Source organism: Phoenix dactylifera, chromosome 1, assembly GCF_051530095.1.
Source record: "Phoenix dactylifera cultivar Ajwa chromosome 1, Ajwa_hap1_PhDact_Kaust_v1.1, whole genome shotgun sequence".
Classification (NCBI taxonomy): Eukaryota; Viridiplantae; Streptophyta; class Magnoliopsida; order Arecales; family Arecaceae; genus Phoenix; species Phoenix dactylifera.
In genome coordinates, this window is record NC_143190.1 from 35224651 (window position 1) to 35248432 (window position 23782).

General features: G+C 41.7%; 2 protein-coding genes across 6 annotated transcripts; one reads left to right on the plus strand and one right to left on the minus strand.

Annotated features, from left to right (window-relative positions):
- Positions 1–1625: 1625 nt before the first annotated feature.
- Positions 1626–2982, plus strand: LOC103707220 (uncharacterized). Its single transcript, XM_088715122.2, has 2 exons — positions 1626–2692; positions 2781–2982. Exon 1 carries the CDS (start codon positions 1792–1794, stop codon positions 2635–2637), a length of 846 nt encoding a protein of 281 aa, XP_088571248.1. The 5' UTR covers positions 1626–1791; the 3' UTR covers positions 2638–2692; positions 2781–2982.
- A 10690-nt stretch (positions 2983–13672) lies between these two features.
- LOC103699276 (uncharacterized) lies at positions 13673–16568 on the minus strand. 5 transcript variants are annotated; one of them, XM_008781313.6, is made up of 3 exons: positions 15920–16568; positions 14550–15695; positions 13673–14457 (listed from the first exon to the last, which is right to left on the minus strand). In XM_008781313.6, exons 1-2 carry the CDS (start codon positions 15971–15973, stop codon positions 14568–14570), a joined length of 1182 nt encoding a protein of 393 aa, XP_008779535.3. In that variant the 5' UTR covers positions 15974–16568; the 3' UTR covers positions 13673–14457; positions 14550–14567. The 5 variants fall into 5 exon arrangements, with proteins under 5 accessions (XP_008779535.3, XP_008779536.3, XP_038981988.2 ...); XM_008781314.6 differs by having other exon boundaries at positions 13673–14373; positions 15920–16116; XM_039126060.3 differs by having other exon boundaries at positions 13673–14446; positions 15920–16116.
- Between the last annotated feature and the right edge of the window lie 7214 nt (positions 16569–23782).

Consider the following 23782-nt stretch of genomic DNA (forward strand, 5'->3'; position numbering starts at 1 on the left):
AAAACTCGTGTGCCAAATTTGTCGTTAACATTTCCTAGTAAAGCTTGCTTGTCTGCTTCTATATTTTTTGATGTTCAAGACATGTCATGAGCAAAAAATGTCAGAGATCGAGCCTGCATACAATATTGTATACATTACCTTGGTATAGAAAATAATGTTATCCATTTTATGTTGAAAAATATTGCCATTCTTGGTTTTTTCCTTGTCCAAGGGTTCAAATCATTGATACGCTTGGTTCCTAGTATAATAGTTTAAATGTTTAATTCTTGAATATTTTTGGATAGAAATGCTTAATTTTTCAACTTGTAATTTAGCTTGTTTGTTCCTCCAACCTTTAAAAAAATTTGTGAATTGCACATACAACCATCAAGCAAATCTTTGTAGCTTATTATAATTTACAGTGCCATCTCGAACATTTATATATGAGTGGAGACTCATAAAATTTTTAAGTAAAATTTTTAGATGCTTTATTCATTACAAACTATTGATCATATCTCGTCCTAATATAAGTACACGAAGACATCCCTTCCCTTGACATTCATTTTAGCATACTTCCGTTGGCAGGAGGTAGGACTGGCTCGGCCCTTCAGGCCTCCGCCATGAGTCGCAGCTAAAAGCACAACTTTATTTCCTTAAACTAGCGCAGGGGCCATAGCGCCATGAGTCGACTCCGATCAAGCCTCGTCCGACTCCGAACTCCAACAGGGACTCGTCAGTGGGTTCAGAGACCCCCTAGTGGTATAACCCACTCTACTCCTCTAGCGCATCCACGTTGGCAGGCAGCAGGACTGACTCGGCTCTTCAGGGCTCCGCCTGCATTGACTCGGCCCCTTAGGCCTCCCGCCAATACTTTCTATTCCTTTATGCGACATTTGAATTGAAGTATGATTGAAGAATAAACATAAAATAAGTTAAATACATACAATATTTTTTCTTATAAAAAAGTAAAATATAAAATTTATAAATAAACGAGTATCGAGAGAATATTCTATCACAGAAGTAGACGAGGCAGGGTGTTGTCCTCTCGTGCGCTCTGGCACGCACGGCGAACCGATAACCGCTATTCTGAAGCAGACTGGCGTCACCACACGCATATCCCGTGCGTCGGACCCGTGCGACATTTAAGAGCAAGAAACCACCCCATCCTTCGCAACCCTTCCACGACCGCCATCGCGTCCTGTTTTGCTGCTCCGACGTCGCATCTTCTTCACCCTCCTCTATTTCCTCCCACCTGAGGAAAGTAATAAAATAAAGAACAATTAAGGAAATACATAAATGAGTAAATGGCTAGAAACCAAGGAGAAAATTAAATCAGTTCAGGGTAAAACTTATACCGTATCTCTCTTATTTGCTCACTTATTATCATTTATGATCACTGGGTTTCCAGTGGACTGGAAATATCTCTGGAGATTTTCATGCGGATTCTAACGATATAGTTTTGGGAAAAATACCTCTAGTTTTTTTCGATTTCCTGCGAGGAGGTTTTCATATCACTAGAGGCCGAGCCGAGCCGTTGGTTTTAGGGGAGGTGGGCGCAGGGGGATTCCCAACCCTCTTACGGACACGTTGAGCCCTTCCCTCTAATCTCTCCATGCCAGAAACGGCAGAAGGCCCTCCCCGGATACGCCAAAACACAACTCCCCTCCTCATGCAACGCACCGGCGCCAGCCCAAAGGAGCGCCCCTGCCCCTCCCAAATCCCAATCCCCTCTATAAATAGCCCCCACCCCCATCACCCCTCTTCCCATCCACAGTATTAGAAGAGGGAAAGAAAAGGGAGTGTGGGAGAGCAATGGCGTCCAAGCAGGCGCAGCGTGAGAGGAAGGCGAAGCCGAGGACAAGGCCGCCGGTGCAGCAGCAGCTGCAGCAGAACCCGCAGCTGCCGCGGCTGCCGCTGAGATGCCCGAGGTGCGGATCTTGGGACACAAAGTTCTGCTACTACAACAACTACAGCCTGTTGCAGCCGCGCTATTACTGCAACAACTGCAAGCGCTACTGGACCGTGGGGGGCGCCCTCCGGAGCGTCCCCGTGGGCGGTGGGTCCAGGAAGGGCAGGAGCAGGAAGTCCCGCGGCACCCGCGCCGCCGCCAAAGTTGAGATGCTGGCCAACGGGGGCGCCGCTGGCTTGCCCGATCTCGCTCCTGCTGCCGCTCCCTTGCTGTCCTCCATCCTCTTTGGCGATGGGAAGGGAGGGATCTTCTCATGGGGGCTGCAAGCAATGCCGGACTTCGACCCCGATGGCATCATCGGGGGTTACCCGGCCAGCTCCGCCGTTTCCCTGCCGTCTTCCCTGTTCGGCGGGTTTAACTACCAGAAGATGCAGCAGCAGCGGCGTCAGCAGATGCTGGACTTTGGGCTCGGCGGGATCGGCCGGCCTGCGCACAAGCTGGGGCTGGACCCGTATCCCGCCATGGGCCAGACTGGAAACGGCTGGCCGCAGCGGCAGACCATCAATTCTCCTGTGTTCACGACTGTGCCGACTGCTGTCGCTGTGACGGCCAACGCGCCGCCGGCTGGAGGGGGAAGCAGCACGGCGGAAGGGATCTTCGCCGAGGAAGAATGCGGTGGCGAGGACTGGAAGCTGTATCTGTCGGCCCGTGGCCTTGACCCTGCCCCGCCCTCCCCGTCCGTCATGTAAGAAGTGGAGCCGTGCCACCCGGCAGCCATTCCACCTGGAGTCTCGAGTCGTTTTCGTATGTTCTTTTTCCTTACCTTTGGAATCATCAAAATAAAAATGATCCGTTATTATATAAATAGATAGAGGTATGTTTGGTTGGACAGAGTGGGCGGAGAGAAAGGAAATCAGCCTCCGGAGAACAAAGAGCCTCCGCCGCCGCCGCCGCCGCCGCCAACTCAGTAGATTGAGGAAGAGTACAGAAAGAGAGTGTTCTGAGTACTTCTGTTTCCTGTTGCCGTTGTTTTGTGCTATATGTTTGTTTGGAGTCTGGAATGGTTTGCCTAATAATAAAAGATTTTCCGTTTAGTGCACGTGTGTTTTGATTCATGCGATCAAATGGATTGCTCTCCTGCGCTTTCGCCCGTCTGAGATTTGTTTGAGCTCCTTTTTCTTCTTCTTTTTTCTTTTATCGCTCCCTGTCCCCAACCGCAGACATTAATGGGAAACGAGCACAGGAGATTCGTAAATTGCGATGCATGCGCTTTCAGTGTACGACATGCAGTGGATTGGTTTCAGGCTCCTGTGAGTCTGCCGCTTTTCCTGGTTGTTCTCCGACCGCCGCACTACTGCTGTGTTTTACTTGTTCTGGCCCCACACACAGAGAAAGGCCGTCGCAGAGTTGGGGTGAAAGGAAATTATAAATTTTAAAGTCTCTGTTCGTATTCCTGCAGCAGAACTGCGGGAATGGAGGAGAGGGAGAGAGAGGGGCACAGGGAGAGCAGATCTTGCAGGAAAAAAAAAACTACGAAGATTTCTTTTTGTTTTTTTACCATCCGAAGGATTCAAGCCAATAGATATTGGATTGGTACGAGTCATATCCAAATAAATTGTCTAATCCACGAATCCAACATTAAATGTATCTCAATCCTGCTGAGTTATCCAAGCAGATTCTAAGTTTTTATTTATAGTGGGAAGAACAAAGTTATCATTTCTCGAGTCAAAGACAGATGCGAAACCTGGAGAATGAATGGGAGAGAGGTATGGTTAGGACTCCGGAAGCTAGTACTCCGTTCCCATTTGGTCATCAGTCTTTGGTTTGCTTAAACCGTTCCACTCGTATCAAGGAAAGTAGGATGTTAGGCGCGGGCATGACGTAGGGGTGTGAAATCATGCAAAATATATATAATTTTTAAGTTGGACCTCTCTCTCTCTCTCTCTCTCTCTCTCTCTCTCTCTCTAAATATATATATATATATATATATATATATATATATATATATATATATATATATATATACACACACATAGAGGTATATATATATATATATATATATATATTAAAATAGAGGCTGTATGTTTGCAGAATATCTCGTTCACCATTAAATTTTTTTAGAGGCATAAATAGCAGCAAACTCGAGCAATGAGATCAATCAGAAAAATAAATAGACAAAGAAGAAAATAATTGATAGAAGGGAAGCTTCTCGATCTTAACCAACATGCTTGGCGGTCTAATGGCCTCTCGAAGTCAATTTATTTACGAAACTATTTTATTCTAAAGGAATATGGACCGTCTAAAGACAACAGTCTACCAAAATGGAAAAGAACCCTTGTTTTAAAGGAAGAGATCCTTTTCCGTATCTTAAAAAGATCTAAATAAAAAATAGAAAGAAAATAATTAATCTCCTCTCTTTAAATGGTTTTTTGCAACTATTTATTAATTAAAACTAATAATACTTTAGTAAAGACAGTAAAATTAATGATATTAATAGTACTAATTGTATTTTAATAAAAATAATATGTTCAGTAATAATAATAATATTTTAAAGATTAATAATGTTTAATAATAACATATTAACCTAATTATATTTTATTTAAAACTAACAAAAATTTACTATTTTTTAAGTAACACTGCAATTAGTAGAAAATAATATTTTAGGGTTAGTATGTTGATAAAAAGAAAATTATCCTATGTATCACACTGGTTATATGCTAGTTTATTGCTTTAAAGTCATGGTGAGCATAATATACTGCTAATTAAATCTATGATATTACAAATTTATATTTAAATTAAACTCTAGAAGAAAGTAAATGTAATATTGAATAATGAAATATAAATTTAATTTCTCCTATAAAATTCACTCCAAATGCACTAGTGCAATGTATGTAGTAGCAATCTACTGATTTACAATAATTACTAAGTGTGAAATATGCATATGTGCTCAAATACGCAAAGATTGGTTATGTCCATTGTTGGTTTAGAACTGAAAAAAATTGGATATACTTCATATATGAGATTTTGTTTCCACAGAGTGAAAGATAGGCTTGGGTTGGTTATACCTACAAGATTTATCCGCGGGCCCGATGATCCACCCAGCTTGCTCCAACCTGAAGCCTTTTGAGCGGGCACAGGCCAAAAGTTTAAGCTTGTCGAGGTGGGCCAGGCATAGAAACTAAGCCTTTTGATAATTGTTATTGATATTTAAATTTAATGAGATAATAGGCAAATTGATGCAGGACAACGCAGAGAAGAGAAAATAAGGGCTCGTTTGGTTCGCAGGAAAACGAGGGGGGAAAGTGTGGTCAACGGGAAAGTAATGAAATGCCTCTTGTTTGGTTGGAGTTTTCAAAGGAGAGAGATGGGAAAGTGGTATTCCCATGGGAATATGATTCCCACATTTCATGGGAAAGTCTTTCCCATGAGAAACATGGGAAAGTTACTTTCCCATGAGGTGGGAATCACTCCTTTTTTATTTTTTTCCCAAAAAGACCCTTCAGCATTAAAGAAGCATTAAAGAGGCATTAAAGACCTAATTTTTATTAAGGGCATAATAGGAATTATACATAACTTTCCTAGGAAAGTGGATGGTCAACCAAACATAAGCACTTTGGAAATTAGTCACTTTCCCATGGTTAACCAAACATGTCAAAAGTACTTTCCTAGGTATCCTCTTCCTAGGAATCTGATTCCCAGGAATCATATTCCTAGGAGGGAAAATACTTCCCGCGAACCAAACGAGCCTAAGGAGAAGGAGGAAGAAGAGGAGAGGAGGACAAGAGGAAGAGAATTAGGCTTCACACCTAGCCCCACTCAGGATTTCACATGCCAGAGCTAAGAAGAAAGGGAATCATAATTTCATTCAACCATTCAATAATCCTAAGCAAGTGCATGAACTCATATATATATATATATATATATATAATCACAAAATAATAAAAAGAACTTTACAAATATAATAATCCCATAAAAATTCTTAAATGACAATATGTGAACAAGCCCCTAAAATAAAATAAAATGAAATAATATAAAATCAATCCAAAATAAAGTTAAGTGGGCTGGACCCTTTGAACTGGCTGGACCTGTAGCCATCGTAGACTCGAGCGCTGGCTGACCCGGCACTGATGTCCGCACCAGATAATGTAGATTGTTGATAATATTTAGTTATTTATATTTAATATTTTTAGTTTTTAAAAATATTTTTAATATTTTTTGAAAAATAAAAATTGAGACTCGGCTGAAAGCCTGAGTGAGAGCGAGCTCGAGCCTACGACTCGAATGCCGTTCCCGGCCAGGCCCGGGTGTGGCCGTAAACCTGGCCCGGCATGGACGTCGATGCACTTTGACGATCTACGGCTTGGCCCTTTTTTTTTTTTTTTTTTTTTTTTTTTTTTTTTGGTAACGGCTGGGCCCTTCGCGGTCTCTTCCCGTGCCCGCCCGCTTGGCCCCTTCCCCCAGTTGCTATGGTTTTACACCCAAATCCTCCTCTTCTCAGTCTAGGATTTGCCATTCTTCCCAAGAAAGCGAAGATGGTAGAGAACGCGGAGGGCTGGAAGGAGAGGGAGGGGGAGAATGGGAACAGGGTGAAGGCCGAGGACAAGGACCAGAGAGGCTAGGGATTGCGATAGAGAGGAGAGGAAGGGGATGTAGAGGGAGCAAGAGCAAGGAAATAGGTCATTTCATTTGGTGATATAGAACAACATTTTCAAGAAAAAGGCATGGAAAGTCGTGAAATAAGAAGAGGACGATTTTTGGTGGGAATAGGTCATTGCATTTCATGATAACATCAAAGTTAGAAGTCAGAGAGTGCCACTAGAGAGAGACACTGGCTTGATAATGCAGGAGAAAGATGCAAGATTATTTAGTGAAAAAAGCTTTTCAAAAAAAAATTAGAAAGCTTGAAATAATGTTAGATGTAGCCTTAAAGGAACAAGGATCGACCATAAAAATATGATTACAATACTTCATAGCCCTATCTCGGCATGGAACAAATCTCCATTACTCGGCATGGAGCAAATCTATAGTTAACTGGAGCAAATCTATAGTTAACTCGGAACTGCATATATTAGATTATTACAAGTACGGTAGAGTGCTTGCACTGGGATGCATTGATGAGTAATTTTAATCTCTTATTGATTGCATGGTCCTACTTTGGACCAAGGCCGGCTCAATTCTTAAGCAACTGAGGCGGTCGTATGAGATCCCAGCCCCCAAATGCATTTATTATAATGAGTTCTAAGGTGAGCATCCAAATGTATCTTTATAGCTGTAAATGCATTGAGGGCTCCAAATGCATTTATGTTAGGACGTATTTCTTACCTAAAAAAAATTATTTTTTTTCTCCTTATCTATGCATTGAGGCTTCCAAATGGCCTTTGGTCTCCAAATGCATTGAGCTACTCCTACTTTGGATGTAGTTATTTATGTTCAATTTTGAAGCAGTTAACACAGCGAGAGGGAGTTGAACACGGGCGGACCACATCCTGTCTTGTATGTTGACCACTGCAGTGGTTACTATTTATATGCGTCATATATATCTCTTCCATGGATACCGAACACAACAAACAGCTTCATATTTAGCTTTAGACCGATACAAGAAATCCATCGTTTTGACTCTGTTGCAAGTTGCCACTGCCAGTGTTTCAGAGTATCCATGAGAATTATTAGCTAGAGTTGCACCGAATTGATGACTGGGGTACTTGAAAGTTGAAGAAGCGTCCCCATCTACGTGGGCTTAATCTTGCATGAAGCTGGGCCACTCCCTAGGCCCAATTTCCATTGAAACCTGGCGACAGAGCTGAGATTGGTTCGAGACCACGCTGGAGCCGGACATTTCCTTTGTAGTGCGGGCTGGCCCAAATTAAACGCGGCTGGTTATCTCTTTCCTTTAGATTTCGTGCTGAGACCCATGAAGAGACGTAAATCTGAGCCTGGACCAAGCTATTTTCCTGGCTAGGGGCCATCAGGCCGCTCGTGTCGGCCCAGCCCACATATTGCTCAAAATGGTAGCTCCAAGGGTCATTCAGCTGCTATGTTGCATTCTAATTGCTCCCTTCGAAATGATATGATGACTTTCTTGGGGTGATTTTTCCAAGTTATAATGTCTCAATGAATCGCTAAAAACTTACATGTAGAGTAAGCTATCACCTATCCAGTGGAGAAATTAAATCAAAAAATTTGACCAAATGACACAATAGCCTTGTGGATGAGGAGGAAACACGGGTATTACATATCCAGCAATTCTAGACTATAAAAGAATATTACCGAGTGATATAGCCTTTAAAGGCTTAATATCTTTGTTGAGAAACTTCCCATCTAATAGAAGCAAAGAGGGCTGGTTCTTTTTTTTTTTTTTTTTGGTATAAGAGTTAGGAAGTGAAGTTAACAATGAGAGATTGAAGGCTTAAGCAGGTAAAAATGTATTAGACTCGCATCAGATAGTGAGAGAAAAAAACGAAAAAGAAAAGCATAAATAAGAAAAGGTGATAAAGGCAATATATAGAATATTGAATTCATTCAAAATCAATTATATTGACAAGAACATCAACAACAGCATGCCAACAGAACTAAATAGAGTTCTTCAAGATGATACTTGTCATATATAAAACATAATAACAAAATTAGTGATGGGCATCGGGCCGTGCCGGGCCGGGCCGGCCCAGGCCCACTGGGCGAAAAACCGAAGCCCGGCCCAGCCCCAGGCCCGTGGATTGGCGGGCCGGGCTCGGCACGGCACGAGACAGGCCGTGTCTCGACCCGTTACGGGCCGTGCCTGGCACGGCCCGTCTGGATGGAGGAGAGAAAATAGCCGTTTCCAACGGCTATTTTTAGTTTTTTCCCAAAATACCCCTCCCGACGTCCAAAAACGGCTAATTTGAGGGGTATTTTGGGAAAAAAAATTTTGGAGTCCTATAAATACCCTTTCCTCCCTCATTCTCATCACACCAAACCAACTATTCTCTCCTTCTCTACTACTACTATTTCTCTCTTCTAAAGTGCTCTTCTAGCAATTTAATTTTTAGTTTGCATTTAGCAAGTATTCAAGTGCTACACAAGAGGAGGTTCCTGTTGAGAAGAGAAGGTCACTTCTGTTGAGAGCACAAGAGGAAGCTCAGAATCTCGGCTCTACCTCTGCCCTCTGACCCTCTACTCAATTCCTACTTGTGGTTAGTTTTTATTTTTTGCATTCATCAATTTAGATATGTCATCTTTTGAGGAAAGTCATTTTGGCATTCCTCCTGTTTCTGAGGGAGAAGAAACTAATCCCCAACCCCATGTTCCTAGTTCCTCTAGAACTAGTGAACCGAGTGGAGATCAAACCTCTTCTCGTAAGAGGACTAGTGCTGTATGGAATGAATTTGATAGAATTATGGTTGATGGAGTCTAGAAAGCAAAATGTAAAAAATGTGCCAAACTTTATAGTTGTAGTAGTAGTGGGGGAACAGGCCATTTAAAAAGACATCAAGAGAGTCATAGGATGCATGATTCTCATACTCAAACTCAAAGTACCCTTAATATATAAGGAGGATCACTTGTAGGTAATTTTGCATATAATCAAGAAAATCAAAGAAAAGCACTTGTAAAATGGATAGTTAAGGATGAATTACCTTTTAGTTTATGTGAATCTTTTAATTTTGAAGAATATGTTCAATTAAACCTACAACTTGCTTACAAAAGAACTAGTAGACGTACATTTAGAAGAGTAGCTATGACTAACTTTTTAGCAATGAGACAAAGTTTAATTGAAACACTCTCTACTTTAAATGTAAAAATTTCATTAACTTCTGATATTTGGTCAGCATCTGTAGGTAGTAATTGTTTTATTGCCATTACTGCTCATTATATTGATAATGATTGGCAATTAAATAAACGTATTCTTGCTTTTCGTGCTTTTGATTTTTCACATTCTGGGCAACAAATTTCAAATGTCATTTATCAAACTGCATGTTCATATAATATTAATGATAAAATTATGTCTATTACTTTTGATAATGCATCTAATAATAATTCTGCTGTTACATTATTAAAGGACTCATTGCATCCCATGTTAAATGAAAATTTATTGCATATTAGATGTGCATGTCATATCTTAAATCTTTCTGTTCAAGCTGGCATGGGCATGATTCAAGATGTGATTTCAAAAATTAGAAATGCAGTTTCTTTTATTTATGCTTCAAGATCAAGACTTCAAGAATTTAAGGAACCATGTATAAATCATGGTAAACGTTTTAAAAAATTTAAACTTGATGTAATTACTCGTTGAAACTCAACATATAGCATGATACATGATGCATACCCATATAAAAACTTATTAAGTGCATATATTAATGATCGTGGATTAGGCTTTACATTGACTGAAACTGATTGGAATAAAGGAAAAATTTTGGAAGATTTTTTGCTTAGTTTTTATAATGCTACTAATGTTCTTTCTGGTATTTATTATCCAACTTCATGTTCATTTTTACAACAAGCATATATAATTAGTCAAAAATTTGCAGAACATAGATATGATGATGTTTTAATGCCTATTATTGAACAAATGGAATCTAAATGGAATGAGTATTGGGACAAGATATGTCCTATGCATAACTTAGCTGCTGTATTTGATCCAAGAGTTAAATTGAATGGCGTGCTAATTTTACTTGATGCATACTGTGAAAATATGATTCAAGATCCTGAACTTGCTAAAATTGAGGTAAAACAACTTCTTTATGATATTTATGCTATATATGATGAAAAAATTCGTGGATCTAGATTCTCCGTACAAAGCTCTATTTCTTCTTCTAGTAGTTCTCGTTCGTCATCTATTTTTTCATTCATTGTATAGAGAAAACACACATATGCTTCAAGTTCATCTTCATCTTCTTCATCTTTAAGTAGTGAACTAGAATTTTATTTACGAAATGATCTTCAGTCTGCATATGATGAAAATCAAATAGAGAGTCTAGATGTATTATCTTGGTGGAAGAGTGTTAAAAATCAATATCCTGTTATGTCTGCAATTGCACGCGATATTTTAGCTGTGCCGATGTCCACAGTAGCATCGGAATCCGCTTTTAGTGCAGGTCGGCGTGTTCTTGACGAAAAGAGAAGTAGGATGACTGGCGAAACGGTTGAGATGCTTCTCTACTTCAAAGACTGGTTGGATGCTGAGGCGAGATTTCAAGATAAAGGTGGACATAATACAACATCCTCTGATGATGATGATACAAACACTACTGAATAGTGAATACTGAATCACTGATGATTAGTAAGATTTCTTAATTTTTTATAATTGTACATTTTTATTTTTTTAATTGTTAAAGTGAGTCATCTCTATTTTTTCTCCTTTCTTATTGTATTCTGGAGGTCAGACCAAGGTCCAAAGTCCAAACCTCCCTTCATGTACCATTTTGATTTAAATTAATAAACTGGTAGGGGTCTATGCCAAACCCCCCACCATTAAGGTGGCTTTATATTAATAAATCCTTAGTTTTCAATATTTATTAGTTTATTAAAAAAATTATTTCCATTTATTTTAAGGGAGACGGGCCGTGCCTGGCCCGGCCCAGGCCCAGGCCCGATTCAGGCCCTTATGGGCCGTTCCGGGCTGGCTCGCGGGCCGTGCCCGGCCCAGGCCATTATGGGCCGTGCCGGGCTGGCCCGCAGGCCGTGCCGTGCTCGGCCCGCGGGCCAGAAAATGGCAACTCAGCACGGCCCCCTTTAATGGGTCGTGCCAGGCACGGCCCGGTACTGTAGCACGCGGGTCGTGCCAGGCACGGCCCACTTCGTGCCGAGCCGTGCTAGGCCATGGGCGGCCCGGCCCAGTGCCCAACTCTAAACAAAATATAGGCATTTACCATCATAAAACTTAAGTATCTAGTTAGTGGCATGAGACTGAGCATTCTTTTTCCCCCAAGCTGTGGATACCTTTGCAGATGAATGAAAAATTCATGCTTTTTGATGAATGAAGGTGAGGTCTAGGTTGAGCAACATATGCGATAATAAATAGCAAAAGAAATATTAAAAAAACTTTCATTAATATAGTTTTAGACAGGCCCTAAGAGTTCCAAATCATCTACAAAATGTTGCATAGTTCAATATATATTAACATGTTTAAAGTGAGAAGATTCATGTGAGAAGATGCTCCATTATTTTCTAAAAAGTGTTCTCGATAGTTTCAAACAAGAAGCTAGAATTATAAATCATCTATAAGATGGCTATATATATATATATATATATGACTTCATTATATATATACTAACACGTACATATGGTACAAGAAGATTAATTAGGGGAGACTGTATTTTCTTTAGACAGATCTATCATATGAGAAAATCTTTAGGTGCAAAGAGGTTAAGAAACCAAAATGAACCTTATGGATCATTTTTAGGATAAATGAGGTAAAAGCAAGTAAACAATTTCCATCTCCTGAATAATTCCTTTGCAAAAGAGATTTTTTTAAAAAAAATCAAAAATAGAGACAATATTGTTAGTGCAACCGGTGTATGAACGGAAGCATTCCATAGAACTTGCACTTGACAAAAGAATCCTGTATGCAATTAGGTTGCTTGGTTGATATGTAATGAGGATAAAAACATATAGTTTTTCACATGACGAATGCACACTTAAAGTTTAAAGATACAAAGCATCTTTTTGTCATTATTTTAGCCCCTTAAAATTTATATTTTGGGTCAGAGACTTCACTATTAATGGAGAAGAATCTTTGGATATTGAATTTGTATGTGTAACACCAATTCAAATCAATTGGGTCCCAAAAAAGAAGCTGGTAGTAGCTCTCACAACTTTTAAAGACAAATGACTTCGTGATAACCCTGATCAGGTTGACGGTATGTGTTTCTTCCAAAATGGAAGATTTGTAGTGATATCTATCGAACATCAATTAGAAATTGAAATGCAAAAGAATCTCATATTTCATGATTATAGCAACTTACCAATTGATGGCCACATTGTACGAAATAAGGCATAAAAGAGAAGATATGAACGTTTCAGTGCAAGCACAAAGGACTCACATGCCGCCATTACCCGTGAAGTAAGAATACAACGCATGATAGCCAAAAGACATGGCTTGAATAATTACTTCTTAGGAGAAGACTGCTAATGTAAGAGTCAAGTAAGGCTAGCGGCCAACGAACTGAGTAGTTGCCATTCTATATACTTGCTGTTGCTTCCTTGCATCAGAGTGCATTGTTGATATATTGAAACTGGGATAAATTAAATACTTCATATGTTGAAGCATCAGATGTTTTAGAAAGGGAACAAAATAATTAAGACAATATTTTTCAAAGAGCACATAAGACAACTTGGATTGAAAAAGAATGTAATTAATTTTTGAATAGAAGAAACAATTTCTTTTCCATCCACCTTAATACATGAGATAGCACATTCCTTGCAGTATGAAATGTCCATGAGAGCTTGAACTCCCCCTCCATTACACTTATCACAGTATATGTTTAATTTCGATCTTTTCCACCCAAATACCATATAAATAAAGAGACCGGAAGGATGAATAATGCCACTTGGCAGGCATGGCAGAAGACTACATGCTCCAATGGCTACCAGATATCCAAAGAAGATGGAGGAAAAGAGGAAAAAGGATTTAAAGATGGTTCATATATACACACACACACATACATACATACATACCTACATAGATACACGCTAAACTTATTGTAATGCGTATTAAAAATACGTGGCACAATGCTTGATGCATATCTAAAGCAAATCAGATAACTGAAAAAATCCTGATTCAGTTTCAGGCACACTTGGGAAACACATCCATGGAGAGATACCTGAGATTCTGAGTTCATTTGAAGTATTCAAGTTTCTTAACATGAATCAGTAAAACAAAGAAAAAGCACTTCCAGTCCAACAACAGTACAATGAGGGGAAAAAAAAAGAAAAAGCGAAGCTGACATCTCTTACAATGAGAGGAACGCCACAAACACCACCCACATTATTGGAAAGAAATCCCACTCTAGATAATTATTCTACCAGATCTTTCTTCTAACCAACCAAAAGCTGAAAAAAGAAGAAAGAAATGAAAAAAAAAAAAAAAAACTTATTAGTTCCTAATTGCTTCTACAGCAGTAATATCACACGTCTGAGAAAGATGAAGATCCCTTGTCTGTATGCTTGCAAGAAAAACCAACCACTCAATACCCAATACATTAGAAAAGAGGAGGTATGCCAATGCCTATATACATACATGAAAACAAACTTCCTGCTTCAGCTCCATTGCTCATCCTTGTGCTGCTCTCTTTCCAATCCGAAAGGAAATCATCCAACGGTAAAGTCGGAGACGGAGAAGATACTACGCCGAATGGATCCGAGGTTCCTCTCGGAGCAAACGGTCTTCTTGACGCCACAAGGACTTAAAAAAGGGAAAGTTAAAAAACACGGGGCTTGAGACGTTTGCAACCGACATGATCTCTCCGATCCACACTCGCGCCGCCGCCGCCGCCGCCGCCGCCGCGACGCCCCTAATACAAAGAACGTAGAATATATGTGGGTGGAGAAGACAACAACGAACGAACGACCGACTACGTCCGCTTTCTACAAATCCGCTAAGACGAACCCAACAGATAGCAGTGAGTTAAATTAGAGACTAGAGTAAAGAGAGCAAGAAGGAAAGAAGCAAAAAGAGAAGGAGGAATACTGATTCTGTTGGGTTGGACTAGATCAGAGGGGCGACCGACGATCCACAGTTGGCAGAATCAGGCCAAGCACCGATGGCGGAATTCCAATAAAGAAAGGAGGAATCGCCGGCGAGAGAAGTAGAAGCAGCTGGGACAATCGCATCGAAGGAATGGTCGAAGGGAATTTGCCATTCTATCCTGCTGGTATGTATCGCATTGCAGTCTCCTTCCTGCTTCACTTCCTCGATCACCTCCAAATTCCGAGTCGCCTCCGCGGAGGCGGCGTGCAGGTCCTCGTAGGACATCAGGGCCTGGTAGTCCTCCAGCTTCTTTGGCTGCCTGAGGCTCGAAAGCAGAAGCGAGGCGGCGGTGGATCCGAAGAGTGGATAGTCGCTCATGACGGAAGCCGAAGTCTGAAGCTGAGATAGGTGGAATTCATCATCACGCCGGCTCTGGCTCGAGGGGAATCCAAGGCCGAGCGAGTCGAGCTGCGGCTGCTGCAGGCTGTCAAAGCCGGTGCAAGGGATGGAGATGCCGTGCGGGACCGACGAGGTCCGGAGGCCCGAAAAGGCGAGTCCCAAATCGGAAGAAGAACAAGAAGAAGTTGCAGTAGGGAGAGAATAGAACAAGGGATTCATAGGAGGGTCGAGATGGGAAGTAGGGTTTGGAAGGGAGATGGAAGGAACCGAGCTAGTTGGAGGCATGAGAGGAGACGGGAGAGGATCGGAGGCGGCGGCGGCGGCGGAGGTCGGCTTTTTGACACGCTTGTTCTTCCGGCAGCCGCCGCCGACCGGGACGTTACGGAGGGTGCCGCCGCGGGTCCAGTAGCGCTTGCAGGCCTTGCAGAAATGGCGGGGCTGGGAGAGGCTGTAATTGTTGTAGTAGCAGAACTTGGTGTTGGAGGAGTCGCAGCGGGGGCATTTGAGGGCAACCTGCTGGTCCTGCGCCGGCTTGTCCATCACCCTAGCTGCACCAGGAGGAGCAGCAGCAGCAGCAGCAGCAGCAGCGTGGATCATGTTGTTGTTGGTACTGGTACTGCTATTGCTGTTGCTGGTGGTGGTGGAAGCGTTCTTCTTGTTGTTCTCGCTGCTGCTTCTGCTGCTGCTGCTGTTGTTGTTGTTCTCGCTCTTGTTGTTTCCGGGCATGAGAAGCATCTCGCCCATGTTCTGCATAGAAAGGAACAAAAGCAAAATTTGGGATTAGGGAGGTGGAGGAGGAAGGGATTGGGAGGCGTGAATAATGGAACCTAGGGGAAAGTTCCGTGCCAAGAGCTAGCCAACAAAACGAGCGGTAGTACTGTAGACTGATTGGGATAGAGAGAGAAGGAGAGCTTGGAGGAGGTGAGATAGAGGACAGATGGAACATGTGGACTCGTAGAAACGCAGCCAACCTGTGGCCATTCGTTGGTCGAGGGGATGCGCAGCTTCTCTCCATTGTAGAGCATTTCTTACCGAACGGAATCCCTGACGCAGCCTTGAGAAGTGGGTTGAGAGAGAGAGAGAGAGAGAGAGAGATAATAGAGACGAACGGATGGTGGAGTCTGCCGCTCTGGGTCCCAGCAACGATAGCAGACTTAGCCAAGACGAAGAGTGGTGAGTATAAGTGGAGTATACGGACGGATGGAGTAGTAGAAGGCAGTGGGTGTGGATGGAGAGCAACGGGGGGGTTGGATATAAGTGGAGAGAGGTAGAGGGAATCCCGAGGGGAGCGAGACCCGAGGCGGGCGCAGGAGAACAATCGTTGCCGCTGCTTTCCTTTGCCGTGTGTCCCTACTAAAACATGCATCCCTGTAGCACCTCTCTTTCCTTAAAAAAAGAGAAGCCCCAAGCGAAAGCGACGACACACACCATGTGGGCTTGAGGAGGAGGAGGAGAGGAGGGGTTCTCTCCGTTTGCCGTCAGCCCAGGCGTGTCATTGCTTTGGCAGGACAATCGATGGCTCTCCCATGTGCGCGGCTCAGCTCTCTCTCTCTCTCTCTCTCTCTCTCTCTCTCTCTCTCTCTCTCTTGTGGGAGGTGGAGGAGGAGCAAAAAGAGTCACGTTGGGGGGAGGAGAGGAGCAAACGAATTTTGTAGTCTCTCGAGGGATCTCTTGCCATACCCCACACTTATTCTTCCCCCCTCGATCAAAGCAAAGCCGGAGCTGCGTTCTTCCACCGCACTGGCCGTAACCGAAATGTTATTAAATACAATCCTAGTCCCGGATCGGATCCGCGGGTGGGGTATTTAAATCAAGAACTTTTTGCATTAATATCTTCCTAAACTTTAGATTTTACATAAAATTAATATATATATAATATTTATTTTATTTTTTTATTTTTGCAAACGTACCAACACTATCTAATAACATTAAAAAATTAATAATTTCAAATTAAAATTATTAAAATATTTTTAATGAATAAACAGAAACAATAACGTAATTTAAAATTTTTATTTTATTTTTAATTAATATAAATATAATTTTTTTTGATACTATTAAAATAACTGTTATATTATTAATATTTATATAATAATAAAATTTTATAAAAATATATATGTAAATATTAATTTTAAAAAGCTACTCATGCTAAATTGGATACTCAGAAAAGTACTTATGAGAAAAAATTTTAAATAAATTGGACGGAAACCAGGGAGACGCACCGGTCAAATCCGGGGGGTGAGACGTGGGCCCACCACGCCACCCACCACCCACCACCACCACCAGTGGATGGAGATTCCCAGTGGATTGGCCGAGGCGGAGGAAAATTGTAAAATATAGTGACCCCTAAGTGCACGGTAAACGACGTGACGAGAGAGCGAGAGAATGTTGTCCAAACGAGAGAGAGAGAGAGAGAGAGAGAGAGAGGGGCAGAATAATCCAGCTTATCCACTGAGGGTCGACGGCCATGTTCCACGGGCCACAAGGCAACGACAAGGATCTCACTCCAGGTTATTCTATGCAGTCGTATGAATTAAGCAAGGGTAAAGTATTCGACATAATCCGCAAGGAGACAATTGGTGTGGATGCGGGCGGCTTCAAATTAAAACAATTGGAGGCATCCTGCCAGTGTGGGGACGGACATGCACCGCATACAGATATCACGTCGACGACTGGCTTGTAAGCCGCACCATCACGGGCTTCTCCGTGATCCCCCCAAGAAAGTTAGATGATCTAGTTATGGAATTTGGAATGAATTAATAATGTCCGTTTCAAGAAATAAGTATAATAGCGTATTTATATATATGCTGCTGAGTCGCTTGATGGATGAGTCGACTTGGGAGAACGATCAATGCAGTGGGAAGAACGAGTTGACTCGGAAAAACTTGCATCGCCGAGCCTTTTGCTCGCTCTCAGAGCTTGGAAACCCATATGGTGCCTTGTCTCCGTCTTCTATTTTGAATTTTGAATTTGATTTGATTTGGAGGTGTCTCACCATCTCCACTGGCTTGAATTCATTTATGGGAGCCATCACTTCGGGTTAGGTTGGATGGAGCAATCCGTTCCTTTTCTTCTTCTTCTTCTAGCTGAAGATATGCAGGTTACTGAACCTCGACTTCCATACTGACATTTGAAGTCCTTAGTTGTTTTATTTTTTTATTTTATAAATTATTTTATATTAGAATGGACGATTTATATCTGACAAGTATAAGTGCACCTAACAAAATTAGAAAACAGAATATTTTGGAACGCATAGAGAAGCTCTCCATTTTCAGCCCACAAGGTACTAACAATATGGCTGGCCAGATAGGCAGTCATCCAATCTGCAGCTCCATTTGCCCCATTAGCTATGTAGGCTGGCCTCCGTTTATATAAAAAAAAAATAAATCCAGCATGAAACATATATTTCATTCTTTTATTCTGGAAAGTTCATCTAATTCATATGGTTTCGCAGGGCATATGATAGCGCTCCACTTCAACATGGCTGTAGATTTAACTTTTCCAATGGTCATTACGAAGTTGCATTAATCTGAAGGCTGCCCATTGAAAAAAAGAAATCAGTAGTTATTTAGTCTTCATGTTGTTAAACATTCATTATTCAAAAATACTCTTTGTCTAGTTAAAATAGTATCTTTTATTCAGGTCTCTAAATATCTTGACATTACATGTACCATAAAATGTTGGCGTCTTCTGTTATTATTTGTTATTTTTCAAAATAATTGCCAACAACGTCCATTATATTTTGAGAAAAATATATAAATATATACTTTGTAATAGCTTTAATTTCTTAAAAATGGTAATTAATGGTTTTGGAGGGGGTACGTTATTCAGGATATCGCCTTTGGTGATTGCCTCTCTGAGTCATCAGTACAAAATGATTCTTTCTGAGTCATCAGGTTGCTGACACGCGCTCTGGTATCAGGCAGGGTCCGGCTACTTGGTACTGTCGTATGTCTTTGTGCAGTGCTTTGGTTCCATCTGAAACGCCTCGGTTGGATTCTTAGTGGGTGGGTGGAGTTAGGTATATATTTCTTGCCGCAGGGTGCTGCCCATCCAAATTCTGATCTATGATCAAGCTCTGAACTCAAATAGTAAAGATAAATAATTTTTTTTTACCAGAGTATGTTCGGTAAAAAATCTTCCGATGTTTAAATCAGGACGATATTTAAAAAATAAAGAAGATTCTTAGTGGTCTGTTATAGTACACGAGTACTTATGAAGGTCCTCCGATAGTGAATTGTACAGACGGAGATGTAGCCTGTCGCCCTAAGATTTGAGCATGTAGATTGGTAGTCTTCCGCATATTTCGAAAATCAGGCCGGACAAAAATATATAAGAATTCGTGCAGATGGTTGTTTAATCCCATATTAGCTATATGCTAGATAGATCTTGGATATTTATACAAGGATCAAAAATCTAAATAATATCCTTCGGCTAGTCATTTTAGATGAGGTTCTGATTGTTATGGAGTCAACTTTTAGTAAAATGACTATCAAGTTCAATTCTATACTTTACTTGTATTTACAATTATGAATAAATTGCATCTAATTGCTTGATTGAGAATGGATAGACAATTCAAGTAAGTCTTGGTTTCTTATGATACATTACATACTCAATAGAGTGGTTAGAATAGCATATTACCCCCACTATTCTAATTTATATTTTTAAATTCTAAAATGCCTGTAACAATCAATATATCCCTTTTATCTAGCCAAAAATAAAAACATCAATACGTTCCTATGCCAATTATACTTGACTAACTAGGTAAAATTATTACCATGTTATTCCAAATCAAAATGACGTAATAAATTTATATGATCTCATAAAATGGTAGCCGTATTACATGGCTTATAATCTCAATATTAGATGAAGTTTTAGATCTTTACATGTCACTAGATTATTTTTTTTTTGGTGGACATGACATTAGAACTTTCAAGAATAGTATCAGATATCAGATATAGGTCGAATTAATTTTAGTTTACAGAGAGTAAATGATCAAACACACCATCACAAGCTGTTCTGTCTTTACGTACATCATTATAACACAACACTGTCCAATTCAAATACGCAATAATTCTTGATTCATTATAATGGTCTCATTCATTATTTGTGAATAATAGAGTTGCATGGTAAAACCACATCAAAACCTTTTGGTGGTGGCTGGTAATAAATATCACCAGGAACACTGCAAGCACTGCTAAGAAGCTGCTCATTGCACGCGAATGGAGAGTATATCACAAGAAATGGAACTATTGACCTCCACGAAGCAATCAAAGGTACCTCCACGATGTCTCTCTGTCTTCCTGCAAGCCATTATATCAACGGCTAACCACTCAAACCCCCATGGCTCACCTGCTGATTCGAACAGCACCATTTCCACCGTGGTACCTAATTAATGGCTCCCAATGGATGACAGATTGGACAAAGGGACCACACAGCACTACAATGGCCCATCATCCCAAAGGTCAATGGAATCTAACTTCTCCTACAATCGCCCACGCCCAGTTCTTAATCCCTTATCGTCTTTTATGGGCCCATAGAATGCAGGAATAATATGGAATGCACTGCTAGATTAATTAGGAGTGGTTTAAGAGAAGGTAGACAGCTTTAATATTTCATGTTGGTGAGGAACAGGTGGAACTTCCTTGCTACCACCACGCCTCTTGCTTTAAATCTTTTGAGTATTATTGTCTAAGCCATGCTTGCTTGTTTTGTTTATGTATCGATGCTTCTGCCACCCGGAGTGATACAGTATTAGGTATCTAGAACGTGGGATTAGCTATGTCTAAGAGCTTGAATTGACTTAAAACATTTGTGCTGGCTTGGCTTGGAATTTGACTTGAACATGCCTTTCTCACCATGCTTTGATGTAGTAATCGGATGAACCGGATTTTAGACACAAAAAAGTAAGAACTCAGCGGGACCTTACACAGCTTTAATCAAACAAAGGAGGGTCCGTTGAGTTTTTACTCCAGAGAGTCAAAACTTTGATCTACTTCCTAACGTACAAATTGGACGTCAAGAACTCCGTTCATGAGGATAAAATTACAATTATAACAGTTGTCATCAGCAGCTATTAAATGAGGAATAAATACAATTGCACGCGCTATTTGCTTTTGTTAACAACATCATTTTTAAATTGATGTGTACAATTAAATTGTCAAGAATATCACTTTAATTTGATGAATACTGAAAAATGTAGCAGGTGCCGCCCCTTGCTTTGGGATATTCGGGCTATGATCAGTAGCGGTATGATCTTTTAAGCTAAGCATGTATTCAGAAAAGCTAATGAGATCGCGCACTGGGTGGTTTCGTATATTATCAGTTATTTTAGAGGTACTATTTGGCTTCGTACTAGACTGTTTTCAATTTTATTGAATTTATCTGCACTCTAACAGTACGAATCATGGGTTCTAACACACAAAAAAAAAAATATATTGAATCATGTTTCTGCTACAGCGTAGCAATGTAGTCTTTTGAGCTAAGCACGTGTTCAAAGAGGCTAGTGGGGTTGTACAGTAGGTGGTTTCGTATATTGTTAGTCATTTTGGAGGTACCATTTGGGTTGGAAAGAAAAAATTTTCTAAAGCGTATTCGAATCATCGGTTCTACAAATATATATATATATATATATATATATATATATATATACACATTGAATCATGTTTCTGCTACAGCGTGATAACAACGAGACAATGATTTTATTTAAACTTCATGAAAAGGTTTAAGCATTATGATCACCGTCTGAATGGAATAATGGCCGTCACTTCAAAGCAAACATGACATAGAAGGAGAGGTCAAGGAGATTGCAACCTGAAGTATTAATTAATAACGGGTAGTGGGGAGATTAGGTCACGAGATTCCATGCTTATTAGGGAGAATGTGAAGGGGGGCGAGGACTTGGGCGGGTCTTCCCAAATTGTTCTTTTTCAAAAGACTTGGAAGTCGACGAATGTTGGGGATTTCTTCCGGGAGAAGGATGCTTCTCCTCGCTTTCCTCGAGCTCGTTTTGTGTTCGAGATTGACCCCAGTCTCCGCCTCGGCCTCTCGCCTGCGACTCCATCGATATTTAAAGATGCGTGCCTGGATTTGCGGGAAAGGGATCTTGGGGTTGCGTTTTGAGTTGGGAGAGGCGAGCCTGACACAGGTAGCATCAAGAAGGTGATGGCTTAATCTCCATGGTGAGCCCACAAAGTAGCCAAGGTTTAATCGGGCCCCACACTTTAGTGGATTTGCGGTCCTCCCAAGGTCCCTTGTCCGAATTTGATAGTTAAAATTATCATAAGGGGCTTAAAAATTAAAATGTTTGGATACCAAAATAGTATTTTTTGCCCCCAGTATACAAAAATATTTTATAATGATGTTTGAGAGGTGATTTTGGAGTATAAAATACTCTCATACATGAGTATTTTCATATTCCAATCAGACCTCGAATAACAAAAATCCAGATTATGTTGGGCTGCGGACTACTGTGCCCTGTCCTCCGTCGCATCCTTCTCTTCTTTCTTCTCTCTTTCTTGAGGTCCCATGTCGACTCCACGGTAATGGTGAGGGCATCGGCGACATTTGGCATCAGGGGCGGCCCAATATATTTGGGAGTCTTAGGCGAACTCATTAAAAGAGGCCTTTTTTATTATTATTTAAATAATAAATTTTTTTAATAAGTATAAAATTATTTTAAAATTAGTAAACTAGCTTAGAAGCTAACAGAGGACAATCATCTAACTTGACAGTCTTGACTAAATAAAAAATAATAGAAATGTCTCACCGGTCACCACTGCCTGGGAGAGTGGGAGGCTGGGATCAGTGGGAATGTGGGATGCTCACGGAGGACGGTGGACCGGAGTGGCGGAGCCGAGCTGCCAAGGAGGCCGGAGCGGCAGAGCCCGGAGCCCGGAAGTTGGAGGAGCCGAGGACGGCGAGGAGAGCTGGAGAGGACTCCTCTCAAAGGAGATCCGGCCGGCAGCTCGCCACTCGCCGGATCTTCCGTCGGCCGGAGGCTCCGAGGGAGCCGAGGACGGCGACGTCGGCCAGGAGAGGAGATCTGGAGCCCGGAGGTTGGAGGACGGGGGAGCCGAGGATGGCGACGTCGGCCAGGAGAGGAGATCCGGCCGGCGGTCCAAGAGCAGGAGAAGAGATCCGGCCGGCGGCTCGCCACTCGCCGGGTTCTGCCTTCTTGGAGCTGGAGGAGGAGGACCGAGTCACCGAGGGGCGAGGACGGTGGAGATATGGAGCCTCGGAGGTCGGAGGCTCGGAGTCGGACTGTCGGAGGAGCCGAGGACGGCGTCAGCGAGGAAAGATGGAGCGGTGTTGGCGTGCTGCGGTGGAGCCTGGAGAGGGACTTCGGAGCACTGAGAACCGAGCTTCTGAGTCTGCCGAGAACCAGAGAACGGGAGATTGGGATTTGGGAGAAGGTTGAACCAATAAAAAAGAAAGCACCGGCGGCAGAGAACTGAGAAGGGGGAGAGAAGGGGGGAGAAAAATCCCGTTGCTTGTCATTTGTCAACTGCCGTAGCCGTTGCCCAGCCAGCCTGTCGTCGGGGAGACGCCGAAGGACGAAGGGGATGCACTGCAGCGGCGTAGCCCGGTACTGGTAGCCATCGCCCACTGCCCAGCTAGGACTAGCTAGCTTTCAGAAAGGCTGAAACTGAAAGCTATGATGCCTATCAAGCTATCAGCCTATGCATTAAATAAAAAAAAAAAAAAGCGGTGGGATGGGGGGCCTTCCCCAGGTCGGGGGCCTTAGGCGACCGCCTCAGTCGCCTAAGGCCCGAGCCGGCACTGCTTGGCATCTCCCTTTCTCCATCCCTCTTTCTCTCTCTTTAGGCCACCTCCAA

Coding starts and splice junctions, on each gene's coding strand:
- LOC103707220 (XM_088715122.2), top strand. CDS start 1,792: ATGGCGTCCAAGCAGGCGCAGCGTGAGAGGAAGGCGAAGCCGAGGACA.
- LOC103699276 (XM_008781313.6), bottom strand. CDS start 15,973: ATGCTCTACAATGGAGAGAAGCTGCGCATCCCCTCGACCAACGAATGG. Junction 15,696..15,919: donor CGACCAACGAATGGCCACAG/GTTGGCTGCGTT, acceptor CTTTCTATGCAG/AACATGGGCGAGATGCTTCT.